This window comes from Alexandromys fortis, unplaced genomic scaffold, assembly GCF_014885135.2.
Source record: "Alexandromys fortis isolate MF-2015 unplaced genomic scaffold, M_Fortis_MF-2015_v1.1 scaffold_89, whole genome shotgun sequence".
Classification (NCBI taxonomy): Eukaryota; Metazoa; Chordata; class Mammalia; order Rodentia; family Cricetidae; genus Alexandromys; species Alexandromys fortis.
In genome coordinates this window covers 6,615,393-6,628,991 of record NW_026067973.1, presented here as the reverse complement: position 1 = coordinate 6,628,991, position 13,599 = coordinate 6,615,393, and the positions used below count along the sequence as shown (strand labels likewise).

The 13,599-nt window shown below is 42.7% G+C and overlaps 1 protein-coding gene across 5 annotated transcripts in view; it reads left to right on the top strand.

Annotated features, from left to right (window-relative positions):
- Dixdc1 (DIX domain containing 1) overlaps nt 1-9,937 on the top strand; it is an 86,601-nt gene extending 76,664 nt beyond the window's left edge. For 4 of the 5 annotated variants that reach the window (XM_050156309.1, XM_050156310.1, XM_050156308.1 and 1 more), the window contains 3 exons: nt 400-505; nt 2,344-2,452; nt 7,350-9,937. In XM_050156309.1, the coding sequence (XP_050012266.1) occupies nt 400-505; nt 2,344-2,452; nt 7,350-7,430 (296 nt within the window). In that variant the 3' untranslated portion in view covers nt 7,431-9,937. The remainder of the gene's footprint in view (nt 1-399; nt 506-2,343; nt 2,453-7,349) is intronic. The other variant, XM_050156313.1, reaches the window with a different exon arrangement.
- The last annotated feature ends 3,662 nt before the right edge of the window (nt 9,938-13,599 follow it).

Below are 13,599 nucleotides of genomic sequence, written 5' to 3'. Positions count from 1 at the left end.
ATATTCTTGTTCCAAAACCTGAATGTAGGCAGTTTGCACTCCTGCTGGGTGTCTACTCTGCATCTCCTGGAATCTGGCCAGATCCGAGTCTGACCTCTTGATCTTTAGCAACAGTGCTGCCAGAACGGGTATTCCTCTGCCAGATATCCCTGGAATGGATGGAAATGAGGTCCCCATGACGATGTCCATGCCCAAGGCACCTCTTGTCCTCGTGGTGATCATAAGCCATGCTCTGCGGACATGGTGCTGGGCAAGGCTGATGGAGAAGCTGTGGCCTCCGGCAGCTTCAGCTTCCTGAGGCATTTTAAGTAGACGAAAGGAAGAATAGTTTGGATCAAAGATGAAAGGAGGAATAGTTTGGATCAAATTGAATGTTCTAACCAGAGTCTCTGATTACAGCATTGCCTCACTCCCAGAGTTCTCCAGCCGTCAGCAGCACCTGCACTAAAGTGCTCTATTTCACTGACCGGTCACTCACGCCCTTCATGGTCAATATACCAAAGAGGTGAGATGCTCAAGTCATTACTTCACTGTAAAGACAAGAAAGGAAGGAGAAAGGGAGGGAGGAAGGGAGGGAGGGAAAAAGGAAGGGAGAGAGGGAAGGAAGGAAGGAAGGAAGGAAGGGAGGGAGGGAGGGAGGGAGGGAGGGAGGGAGGGAGGGAGGAAGGAAGGAAGGAAGGAAGGGAGGAAGGAAGGAAGGAAGGAAGGAAGGAAGGAAGGAAGGAAGGAAGGAAGGAAGAGAGAGAGAGAGAAAGAGAAAGAAAGGGAATCCATTACTGCCAAATGAGCAGCTTTTGCAGAAAGAAAAGCCCAGGCCATTAGAGATTCTAGTTCTAATTTGCTAGGTTTTGGGTGTTTTTTGTTTTTTGAGACAAAGCTTTACTATGTAGCCTTGGCTGGCCTAGAACTCTCTGTGTAGACCAGGCTGGCACCCAGATGACAGAGATCCTCCTGCCTCTGCCTCCCAAGTACTGGGATTAAAGATGTGCACACCGCACCCGGAAACCACTGGCATTATTAAGGACAAACAGGATCTACTGATAGGCACAGGAATTAATAATCATATGTTGTTTTGATTTATTTATTTATTTTTTATACAGTGTTCTGCCTGCATGTATGCCTGCAGGCCAGAAGAGGGCACCAGATCTCATTACAGATGGTTGTGAGCCACCATGTGGTTGCTGGGAATTGAACTCAGGACCTTTAGATGAGCAGGCAGTGTTCTTAACCACTGACCCATCTCTCCAGCCCTCTCATATGTTGTTTTGTTTAACTTGTTGAGACATGGTCTCACTTTGTAGCTCTGGCTGACCTGAACAAGACCTTGTCTTGAACTCACAGAGATCCACCTGCTTCTGCCTCCCAAGGGCCACCACACCTGGCCCCACGGGAACAGAAATTGTGCTTCTTGTCCCGATAGCTATACAAATATGCTCCAACGTTGTGAAAACTGTTTCTTTTAAGTATTCAAAACAGCTCCTTCTGGTAGCCATGACTTCTACCATGGCCTCTTGGGCATTTACTTGTCAGTGTTTATTACTGTGTGCTAATGATGATGGCAACTCCTGCCTGCAAGAATTTATGTGGAAAATGTTCAAGAACCTCAGTACAGTATACTTTCTCCCAGTGAAATAAATACACCGCAAGGGGCCTGGGGATATACCTCAGTGGTAGTGTGCTTGTCTTGCAATGCGTAAGGCAGTAAACCCAAGAACTAATGGCTGAGAGAGGCTGAGGTTCTTCTCTCAGAGTCTGCTCATATGGACTGGACTGGGCAGAAGCAAGCTTTCTCAATCCAGAGGAACTGCTGATCCTTAAGCTGGGTGGCACATACATGTAATCTTAGAACCTGGGAGGCCTAAAACAGGGCTGTTAATTTGAAGTCACCTTAGGTGGCATAGCAAATTCAAGGCAAGTTTGGGCAAAGAGTAAGACCCCGTCAAAACAAAAACAAACAAACAAACCCTACCTGATGAATTTAACTTTATCATCCTAAGAAAACTGGACTATTATTTTATGGTAGAAACCCAGAAAACTTAAGTGTATTACATATGGTTATTCTACATATTTTATTTTAAATACCTTATTTTCAAATTAAAAAAAAAGCAAAAACAATGAATTCAAGCTGTCTGATCACCTGAGGTATGATGCCACAGTCGTTCTTAGTGGTTGCCCAACCTCTGCTATTTTAGTGACATTGGTTATCAGGAGTCGTGACCTAGTATTAAAGCAATGCTCTCCCTGCCTGTTGACTTTGGCAGGGGCCTGGATTAAAAGCTAACACATTGCCTTTCCAGCCTATTGATTAGCAGGCTATTTTGATACACTCTTCTTTTGTTACAGGTTGGGGGAGGTGACACTGAAGGATTTTAAAGCAGCTATTGATCGAGAAGGGACTCACCGGTATCACTTCAAAGCACTGGATCCCGAGTTTGGCACCGTCAAAGAAGAGGTGAAGAATCCACGGGCAGTTGGGGGAGCATTACTGGTCACTCCTTAACTAGCTCTTCTCTCTATTGCTATGAAAAGACACTGTGACCAGGGCAATTCTTACAAAGGAAAGCATTTAGCTGGGCCTTGCTTTTAGTTCAGAGGTTTAGTCCATTGTCATGGCAGGAAGCATGGTGGCATACAGGCATGCTTGGTGCTGGAGAAGTAGCTGAGAGTTCTACATCCAGATCTGCAGGCAGCAGGGAGAGAGAGACACTGGGCTTGGCTTGGACTTTTGAAAGCTCAGAGCCTACCCCCAGTGACACACTTCCTCCAACAAGGCCACACCTAGCCCAACAAGGCCACACCTCCTAATCCCTCCCAAGTAGTGCCACTCCTGAATGACTAAGCATTCAAACACATGAGCCTATGGGGGGGCATTCCTATTCAGACCACCACAGTTCCCCTCAAGGATCTCAGAAATTATGGGATGTTCAGTTGATGGATCAACTGCTTTAAGTTCCATAGAATAGACCCTGATGTTGACAGCTTTGTTAGTTACAGGACTGAATATTTTATTTTTTTGTGTATGAGTGTTTTGTTTTCATGTATGCCTGTGGACCACATGTATGTATGGTGCCCAGGGAGGCTAGAAGAGTGTTGGATCCCCTGGAACTGGACTTATAGGTAATTGTGAGCTGCCATGTAGGTGCTGGGTAGCAAACCTGGGTCTTCTGGAAGAGTAGCCAGTGCTCTTAATCACTAAGCCATCTCTCTAGTTCTAAGGACTGATATTTTTGTTTGTTTTGTTTTTAGAGACAGGGTTTCTCTGTGTAACAGTCCTGGCTGTCTCGGGACTCACTCTATAGACCAGGCTGGCCTTGAACCCACTGAGATCTGCCTGTCTGCCTCCCAACTGCTGGGATTAAAGGTGTCCACTACCACTGCTCAGCCCCAATCATTTTTTTAAGTAAAAATTTGGATAGAATATTTATTTAAAAAAAAAAGAAATAGTGTTGTTAATTAAAGTAAAACCCCAAGACAGGGGCAGGTATTAACATTTACTGTCCCCTCCATGCAAAACGCAGGTCCACAAGCAGCGTCTTCTATCTGTATCCAGTTGTCACAAAACTTTAAAGATTTTTACATTTATTTACTTACTACATGTGCGAGAGTGGATGGTTGTGAGTGCGTTTGTAGAGGTCAGAAGACACCTCCAGGAATTGGGTCTCTCCTATCATGTGAGTCCAGGGGATTAGACTCAGGTTGTCAGACTTGAAGACAAGTGTCCTTATCTGCTCGGTCACCTCACCAGCCCTTAGAAAACATGTTCCTGCTAAGTTTCAGACCCAGACAAACAGCTGAGGTGCCTATTTAACATTGGAAGGCTGGACCCATCTGCCAGGTTCTCCCAACATCCCTCAGTCCCTACCTGTTTCAGGGTATGACTGGCACGTCCCACTCTCCAGCCCAGGACTTTGGGCTGCCCTTCCTGTATAGGCTCTTCCCTATAGAATCCCACACTGGTGTGCCAGGAAGCTTCCTGTCACCCTGCTGGGGTCCCATCATGTGGAAAGGGACGTCTCTCCTCTGACATGTCTCTCAGTCTGCTTGGGGACACCTTGGATTGAAATTCTTGTTAACAGACACTTATCCCTCTGCTCCCTCATGGCTCCTCAGCTCCTTCCTGGAACTTCCTCACCTCCCCTAGGAGCTGCCTGTGTGTTCCTGGGATGGTGACCCATTCCTTGCCCCTTTGTCCTTTTCTCCTTGGACTCAATTCTCTTCTCCAACTCAGAGATTTTCTTAAAAGTCTTGCTGTCTTACTGAAAATCACCCGGCCTCAGTATAGCTCCATAGCCAAAGATGGCGACTGAGTTCCAAATTCTCACAAATTGTAACAACTTCTGCCACCACACATAGGAGAATTTTCTTTGAGCCCTCAGCTCACAAAAAAAAAAAAGGACTTATTATTAATTGTGAAAGCTCAGACTATATCTTAGGCTTGTCCCACTAGTTCTTATAAATGAGATTAACCCATTTATATTAATCTATGTTTTTTTCCTTTGGCTTTTTATTTCTCTTTTATCTTGTACCTCCTGTTTCTTCTCCCAGTCCTCTGGAGTCTCTTCTGTGCCTTAATGTTGCTCCTCTTCTCCTCTCTCTGCCCAGAAGTCCGGCCTAACCTCTTCTTGTCTAGCTGTTCCCACTCAGCTCATTATTAAACCAATCCGCAGGCACCTTGGCAAAGACACATCTTTACAGTGTATAAAAATATTATTCTACAACAACCACACAAGCAAATGATCCCAAAGTCTCTTAATCTCTTGTTTCTATAACTTTCCACTCTTAAATCTTTTATCTTTATGATTTCTCTGGGCTTTGCACTCAAGAAATCTTTTAAGACTATTGTATAAACAGTCTTTATCTCAGGAACAATTTGTAAATTCATTGGGTGTGATTAAAGAATATGTAAAATCTGTAACAAAATTTGGCTTAAAACTGAAAGCAAAAGGCTTATAGTAACCTATAGGTACGAGTTTTAATTATAAGCCTTTTGTTACAAGTTTAAACCCAAATTTGTTACATACCCCATGAGCAACTTACACTTGGTTTTCCTACAGAACAGAAAAACTGTCAGGCAGGAACAGGCAGTGCTATACCTGTCATAGTGGAAAGTCCTGGTAGTAAAAACAAGGCGTGTTTATTTTCCTAACTGTGGTAGTTTGAATGTAATTGGCCCCCATAAACTCGTAGGGAATGGCTCCATTAGGAGGTGTGGCCTTGTTGAAGTAGGTGTGGCTGTAGGACCCAGTCATGACAAAGTCAATAGAGGCTGAGTCTCAGTAGTTTACCCTGAGGTGATACCTGGTTCCCATAAAGACCACAAACTGAGACCACCCAGGCACCATCCAGGAATAGACATCCAAAAGAAAAATTCCCAACATTACAACCGTTGTAGATAGGACCACCTGCCAGCACACACCCTTTGCTTTTCACCAGGACACCCCTAGACAAATGTCAGCCAATCAAGGGTCCTGAACTTTAGAAATCCCTCACCCCCACTTTTGCTACTATTAAAACCCAACTCTGAGCTTGGGGCTCTCTGATCACCCCAATACGCTGGACACACGGAGAGACTGAGTTTGCAAACTTGTAAGAATAAAGGCTCTTGGCTTTTACATACAGGACTCGGTCACTAGTTGGTTTTAGGAGAACTCCGTGATCTGGGCAGAACAGTGACCTTGATGAAAGGAAATATGTCATGGTGGAGGCAGGCTTTGAGGTCTCTCTCTCTTTTTTTAATTGTTTTTATTGAGTTATATTTTTTCTGCTCCCCTCTCTTTTTCTCCCCTCCCCTTCTACCCTCTTCCATGGTCCCCGTGCTCCCAATTTACTCATGAGATCTTGTCCTTTTCTCCTTCCCATATGGATTAGATCCATGTGTGTCCTTTGAGGTCTCTCTTCCTTAAGGTTTTCTCAGTGTCACAGGCACTTCCTGTTGCCTTCTGATTATGATATAGCCGTACCACATCTGCCTGCGGGCTGCCATGCTCCCTGCCATGATGATAGTGGACTGAACCTCTGAAACTGTCAGCAAGCCACCCTGAATAAATGTTTTCCTTCATAAGAGTTTCTGTAGTCATGGTGTCTCTTCACAGCAGTAGAAACCCTAAGACTCCAACCCTTGAATATTTTCTCAGCCTACGGATCTCCTTATCACCCATTTTCCAAATACAACCCTTCTTTGAACAAGAAATTTCTAGGTTCTGATATATTATCAAAAATCATTGTGGTTATAGTATAGAAAAAATTGAAGTCTTTTAACATTTATTTTTATGTGTATAATTATTTTGTCTGCATGTATGTGTGTGTACCACATTCATCCCTAGTACCCAAATAGGGCCAGAAGATGGTATCAGATTCCCTAGAACTTGAGTTATAGATGGTTGTGTGCTACCATGCAGGTGCTAGGAATTGAACTGGGGGTCCTCTGCAAGAGCAACCAGTGCTCTTAACTGCTGGGCCATCTCCTGTCCCTGGTCTTCTTTCTACCCCTTTTTATAGAATGCTGGTACCAAAATATTCTCCTTTCTTGTTCTTTAAACACATATGCTATTGCTTTCTCCTAGTAAGGCCAAATTGCTTTGGGGATTGCAATTTACTGTTCTTATAAACATCCATGAGTGAAATAGTGTTAAGAGTGTTTTTATCTCCCAAAATTAGAAAAAAAGTGTGTGTTACATGATATATGGTATGATATATATGCATATATCATATATCACACACATATAGATCTAGAACCAAAGACATAGCCTAAGTAATTCTTTTATACTTTCTTAATGTTTAAAGTCTTATGTTTTAGATTTTTTATTATATTAAAATTTTCATGTGGGGCTGGAAAGACGGCTCAGTGTTAAGAGTGCATACTCTTGTAGCATTCACACTAGGTGGCTTACAACCTCCTGTAACTCCAGCTCTAGGGCATCCAGTGCTTTTGGCTTTGCAGGCACCCGTACTCATGTGCACATACCTACACACATGCATATAGCTACACACACTCATACATGTAATGAAAAATAAATCTTAAAAAATAATATTTGTGTGTGTTTGTTTTCCAAGTCAGAGACAACTTGTGGAGTCAGGAGTTGATTCTCTCTGTCCATCATGTGGGTTCCGTCACTGAATTCAGGTCATCAGGCTTGTGACAGTGTCTGTTCACTGAACCATCTTACCAGTAGTGTTGCTTAAGGACACTCTGAAGTCTCTGCTCTGTTGAGATGGGGTGTCACACTGTGACCCAACCTGGCCTGGAACTCATAGATGCCCCCCTGCTTCAGCCTGCTGGGCACTCAGTTCCAGGCATGCACCACATTCCAGGCTGTGTTATTCCATTGTGGCCTTTTTTTTTAACCTAGGTTTTCCATGATGACGATGCCATCCCTGGATGGGAAGGGAAAATTGTGGCCTGGGTGGAAGAAGATCATAGAGAGAATTAACTGGACCTTGGACACTCCCTGGCTGCTTCTCTCAGGAAAGAGGACTAACACCAGAGTACGCTGAGAAGTTTCTAATTCATGCTGCCAAACAGAAGCTTCTTCAAGTATGATGGTCATGGGCCAGTCCTGTTTGTGTGCCTGGCATATCTAGTACTTAAAATCTGTCAAAACACAGACCATGGGTTCATCTGGAGCTCCTTGTCCGTGGAAACAGTGTTTTATTCTACTCTGAGGACACCAAACCGAAGGCCTTAACCACCAGGGATGGATGAGCCCTCTCTTGTAGGGGCATGGCTGCTATTATCTGGAACCTGGAAATGTATGCATCTCTCCTTCATGTTACAGTGTTCATTTAATTGGCCTCAATGGTTGCAGCAATCAGAGTCTCAGCATCTGTGCTCACAGACACGGCAAAGGTACCAACTTTTCTGCCTCTTGGCAGACATTGCAAACCAGAAGTAGCTCATGAAGTGGTACCAAAGATGAAAGACCAGGAAATGGATGATGCTGACTTGTTGATTGGGTTGGGGAAGGGTTGCCCATAGTGTGCTATACTATGCCAAAACTATAATTAGGACCTTGGGCTGCCTCTTCTGGTTTTAACTGATTCTGCAGCTTGTTCTTAGCCCATTCAGGGCATTTTTTCACGAACTGCTGGTTTTCTCTGGGGACTCTTTAACTTTAGAGCCATTTTATTTTTCTCCAAACAGATGACTGTGTTTGAAAAGAATAAGAAGCAAGAGGCTCCTTAAACATCCAGGAGGACACGGAAAGGTGCTGCTGTCCATTTCTCTGTGACTCAAACTCATAGCATCTCCTTTGCATTGCAAGGGGACAGACCATTAATTTGTGTTTGTGATTTGAGCACTGAGCACGACTTACTGGTCTGCTTCTCATTTCACGGCTGGAGTTATTTTCTGTTCCACACTCAGCCTGGGCTGTTCCTTTAGGGCACAGTGGAACCCACGGGGCACGGAGCATGAGTTGTGAATGGCAGGGTCGATTCAAGTGAGCAGTCATTTCTCATTGCAACATTGTCCAGTATAGAAGCTGAAGAGTTCAACTTCCAGAGGTTCCTCAATAACTTGGGTTTTCTCATTCACGCACCTCGCACCATCCACCAGTCAGTCATGATTATCTATTTATATAGTCCCTCAAAGCGGTCTGCAGCCACCACTGTACACTGCCAAACAGAAGAGCGGAATAGATGGGTCAGTCCGGGGATCTGCCTCTCTGTTCATCTCCCATTTTCAGCCATTTGAACAGACTACTCTTTGGAACTCTGAGATAACATCTTATTGTTTTATATAGACATGTCTTTTAAAAATAATTCATGTTTGAAAATTGCTTTGTACTCATTTGCTTTTGTCTGAGAACCATGTCTATTTTTATAACTCACGTGTGATTTCAGTGTAATCTCCCATTCCCTGTACTCTGTTGATTTTCTAGAGTGCCCAATAGCTTTTCTACAGTCTCTTCTTACCACCTCTTGTGGTTTCAGAACAAGCTTTATTTTGTTACAAGTACACTAATGGCAGTCGATTTCTGTCCAATTCTCCCTGCTGTTTTAGTAATGGAGTTGTTTTGTTTTTGTTTTTGTTTTTTTAGTCTAGTTGATTGCTCTTCTAAAAGACATGAGATCAAAAAGACCTCTCAAAAAGAAAGTCTTTCATGTTCGCTACCCTGGTCTTCTATTGAAGAACAATTTTTCATCAGCTGTAACTAGGAAAGTTTGGGAAAGTCAGCCATAAGCAAGGGACAACTCATTGTGGAAGCCAACAAAGAAAACAGTATTATTTCCATTTTTTCTCAAGATGACTAGAGGGAATAAAAGTTCGTATATCACCAATTTCTCTGTTGCATGAATTTTAATGTTTTGCTATTTGACAGCATGAAGGTGACCAGGCTAAACTTCGGTACTGTAGTCCAATTTACCTGGAATGTCTGTCTCTTAAACCAGATTTCCCTTCTCCATTTTCTTTCAACAAACAGTCTTGACATTATGTGGAATTAACTTTTCAGCAAAAATTAAATCAGAGAAAAAGCTTCAAAGTCCTCTACATTGTGTTTTATTTTTTATCACTTTTTGAAAAAGGAGCCACATGGCCTTAGTGGCTACATAAAAGCAGAGGTTGGAAATGGGGAGAAGATCGTGCACTAACCTCATCTACCATGGGCAAAATGGCCAAGCATCTCTGCTGGAGGATGTATTCATCAATCCCTGTACATTCCAAACCAGGGATCCTTATTCCAGCCCAAGATGCTGGAGTCTTCAGAGCAGGAGCAAGCATGAATCCATTCTGTTCTCAATAATCTCCTATTTGGCTACACTCCATGACAGTGGTTCTCAACTTGTGGGTCATGACCCCTTTGGACATTAAAGGAATCCAAGGGGTCGTCTAAGATCATCAGAAAACATGAGTATTTACATTACTATTCATAACAGCAGCAAAATTACAGTTGCAAATTATCAATAAAAATATGTTTCTGTTGTTTTTCTCTTTTTACTCTTTGGACTCTTTTGGGTTTTTTTTTGGGGGGGGGAGCACCACCCAGCTCCTAAATAAATCACACACAGAGGCTTATTCTTAATTATAAATGCCAGGCCTTAGCTTGGCTTTTTCCAGCCAGCTTTTCTTAAATTATCCTGTCTACCTTTTGCCTCTGGGCTTTTTCCATTTCTTTACCTCTGTATATCTTACTTTCACTCTTACTCCATGGCTGGCTGTGTTTCTGGCCCCGCGTATCCTCCACTCCTCCTTTTCTTGCTCCTTCCTTCTCCTCCCAGATTTCTCCTTTTGTTTATTCTCTGCCTACCAGCCCAGTCTATCCTCTCTCCTATATTGCTATTGGCCACTCAACTCTTTATTAGACCAATCAGGTGTTTAGACAGGCAAAGTAACACAGCTTCACAGAATTAAACAAATGCAACATAAAAGAATGCAACACATCTTTGCATCATTAAACAAATCTTCCACAGCATAAACAGATGTAACACATATTAAAATAATATTATGTGACACTTTCCTGGTTGGAGGTCACCAGAATATGAGGAAGGAAGTTAATAAAGGGTTGCTGCATTAGGAAAGGTAAGAACCACTGCTCTAGGAGAAGTTGTAGCTTAAAAATATTGTTCCACACCAATTGGCCGGTCCATTCTGCTATTGCTGACATTCTTTCCATGGGAAAACTACACTAGAATGTTAGGAGTCCTAAAATAATCGCTTAACCATCTTTTTTTAAACGTAAGATGGGCATACTGGCTCAAGTCTTTAATCCCAGCACTGGGGAGGCAGAGGCAGGCGGACCTCTGAGTTCTACAGAGTGAGCTCCAGGACAGCCAGGGCTACACAGTGAGATCCTGTCTTGAAAACAACAATAAAATGTACTCATGTGCAGAAAAGAACCTATACACACACATCTGTATATACACACACACACACACCTGTATCTACACGCACATGCCTGTATCTACACGCATACGCCTTTATCTACACGCACACACCTGTATATACACACACTTGTATCCACACACACACACCTGTACCTACACACACACACATCTGTATCTACACGCACACACCTGTATCTACACGCACACACCTGTATCTACATACACACACCCATATCTACATGCACACACCTGTATACACACAAGTAAAAATAATAAAAATAAATCTTTAAAAAGACCTCATAAGCACTAATTTAGTTATTTAAAAACTGAAGAGTAGCCTCTTCCTGCTCAAGTCCCTAAATCATCTGGGTTGGAATGCTTTACAGTTTGTACCTACCTAAAGGTTCTGCCTTGGTGACAGACATATGCCTATACTTCCAGCATTTGGGAGGCTGAGGCAGGAGGAGTACCAGGTTGATGCTGGGCTACATAATGAGATCTGTGTCTGGAGAAAAAGAAAAAGAGAGAGGGAGGGAGGGAGGGAGGGAGGGAGGGCGGGAGGGAGGGAGAATGGAATCTGGGTTAGATACAGTGGGCAGCAGCAATGCTCTTTACAGGCCAACTCTTCAGGTCTTTTGACTGGGATGTAAGTAGGAAAAGCTCTTTATGTACTGAAAAGCATTCTGGTTATAATTGAAAATTTCATTTTTACTCATAAGCATCATGATTGCACTCTTATTTGTCGAACTAGTTAAGAAGTATAGCTTGCTTAAAATGAACACACACAGGGTTCTATTTTCTTAGAAAATGGACATTTGTAACCACTGTTTCCAGAGATTATTATTCTCTTTTACAATGCATTCACCAAAACTTTGGTAGTCCAGAGGTTTCTGATTATCAAAGTGATAGCCAGTTTTAATCCTTGCATGTACCAGAATCGTGAACAAGTCAAAACCACACGCACACACTATGAATAAAATGGAGTTTACAAACTAAATCCATTTCATCATTTTCGTTTATGTCTCTTCACTGAGATCAGTCAGTAAAGCCATTTACATCTAGTGGAGGCAATCTCCTCAAGTGATCTCCCTGGTAGCATGTTTACTCACTATCAGGAGGGTGGAGATTAGGGCAGTTTTATTGCTAGAGATACTTTGCTGTCAGTAAGCACAAGATAGATTATTATAAAAAAAAAAGACTAGTTAGTTTTGAAATCATATGGAAATGTACAGACACATAAGAACCTGAGAGTATAAACTGCATGGTAACATTAATCTTCAAGTGCAGCATGAACCCTAATTAGCTCAGAAGTGTAGAAGCCTGAGTCCTGGACGCTGTGCATGCTACACATGCTTTCTATCACTGCACCACTCAGGACCCCAGGCAGAAATGAGTTCTTATTTATTTTTCTATTTTGAAACAGCATCTCACTGTTATCCAAACGGATAGGTTCAGATGATTAATCATTTTCCTTTAGGCTAGAACTAGACTATTGGCATGAACTACCACCCTAGCCCAGAAATTAATACTTAAAAAAGAATCCGAATTCAAAAATCAGTTTAAAGGCTGCCTCCCCCAAATTCAAGCAGGCTTCATTTATCACTGATGTTATTGATTTAAATGATATTTCAATCTTCCGTTTTGAGTGCTTTCACTTGACTTCTGGTTACATACCTTCAACTTTGTTCTGTTCTGTTGGAGACAGGGTCTCACTGTGTAGACCTGGCTGGCCTGGAGCTTGCTATGTAGACCAGTCAGTCAGTATAGCCTGGAAATCACAGAGCTCCACTTGCCTCTGCATCACAACAGCTAGGATTCAAAACAAAACATGTTGAAATAGGAGCTGCGGGGCTGCGTCCCCAGCACCCCGGCTGCCTGCTAGCTTATGCCCGAAATAACAACACACAAACTGTATTCATTTAAGCACTGCTTGGCCCATTTCTATCTAGCCTCTTCTAGGCTAATTCTCGCACCTGGACTAGCCCATTTCTAATAGTGTGTGTAAGCACCCCAAGGTGCGCTTACCGGGAAGATTCTAGCCTACGTCCATCCTGGGTCAGAGCTGCCTGGGAGAGCGGAGCCTGGCGTCTCTGCTCCAGAGAGCAGAGCTGTAGAGTCTGAGCTCACTTCCTTTTCCTCCCAGCATCCTATTCTGTTTACTCCTCCCACCTATCAGGGCAAGCAGTTTCTTTATTTAATTAACCAATGACCTTCCTCCATCAAAAACAAAACAATTAAAAAAAAAAAGATAGAGTCCATGTAGGTAGCCCAGATGGCTGGCTACACTAAGCTAGAACAGAAGTCATGCACCACCACGCTGGCTATCAGATTAGCTTTTTTTCCTCCAATTTCTTCTGTGTTCTTGGTGTTCTCTGAGCATCTGTTAATGGAGGAATCAGTATAAATACAGCACATGTGTCCCCCTAATCTAATGTCACCTTCAGCTCAGAAATGATGAGGTTTTCTACTTATATAACCATACAATGAATGAATGTTTAATAAATGTTGCACATAAATTGTTGGTCAATAACTCAAAAGTCATGCATGTAGAATTGTTGTTACTATACTAAGAAGACAATGAGAAACAATGGATTAAATTCCTGAACTGCCTAACAGATTAGCTTTGCTGTAAAATAAAGTGACAAGTCACTTAATGATGGTTTGTTAATGACCTATACAGCATACAAAGATGACCCTCCCATTAAGGTTAGTCACGTGTTTGCGTTGCTCGGTGACACTGCAGCCACCACTGTTCATGTTAATGCAATCATTTTT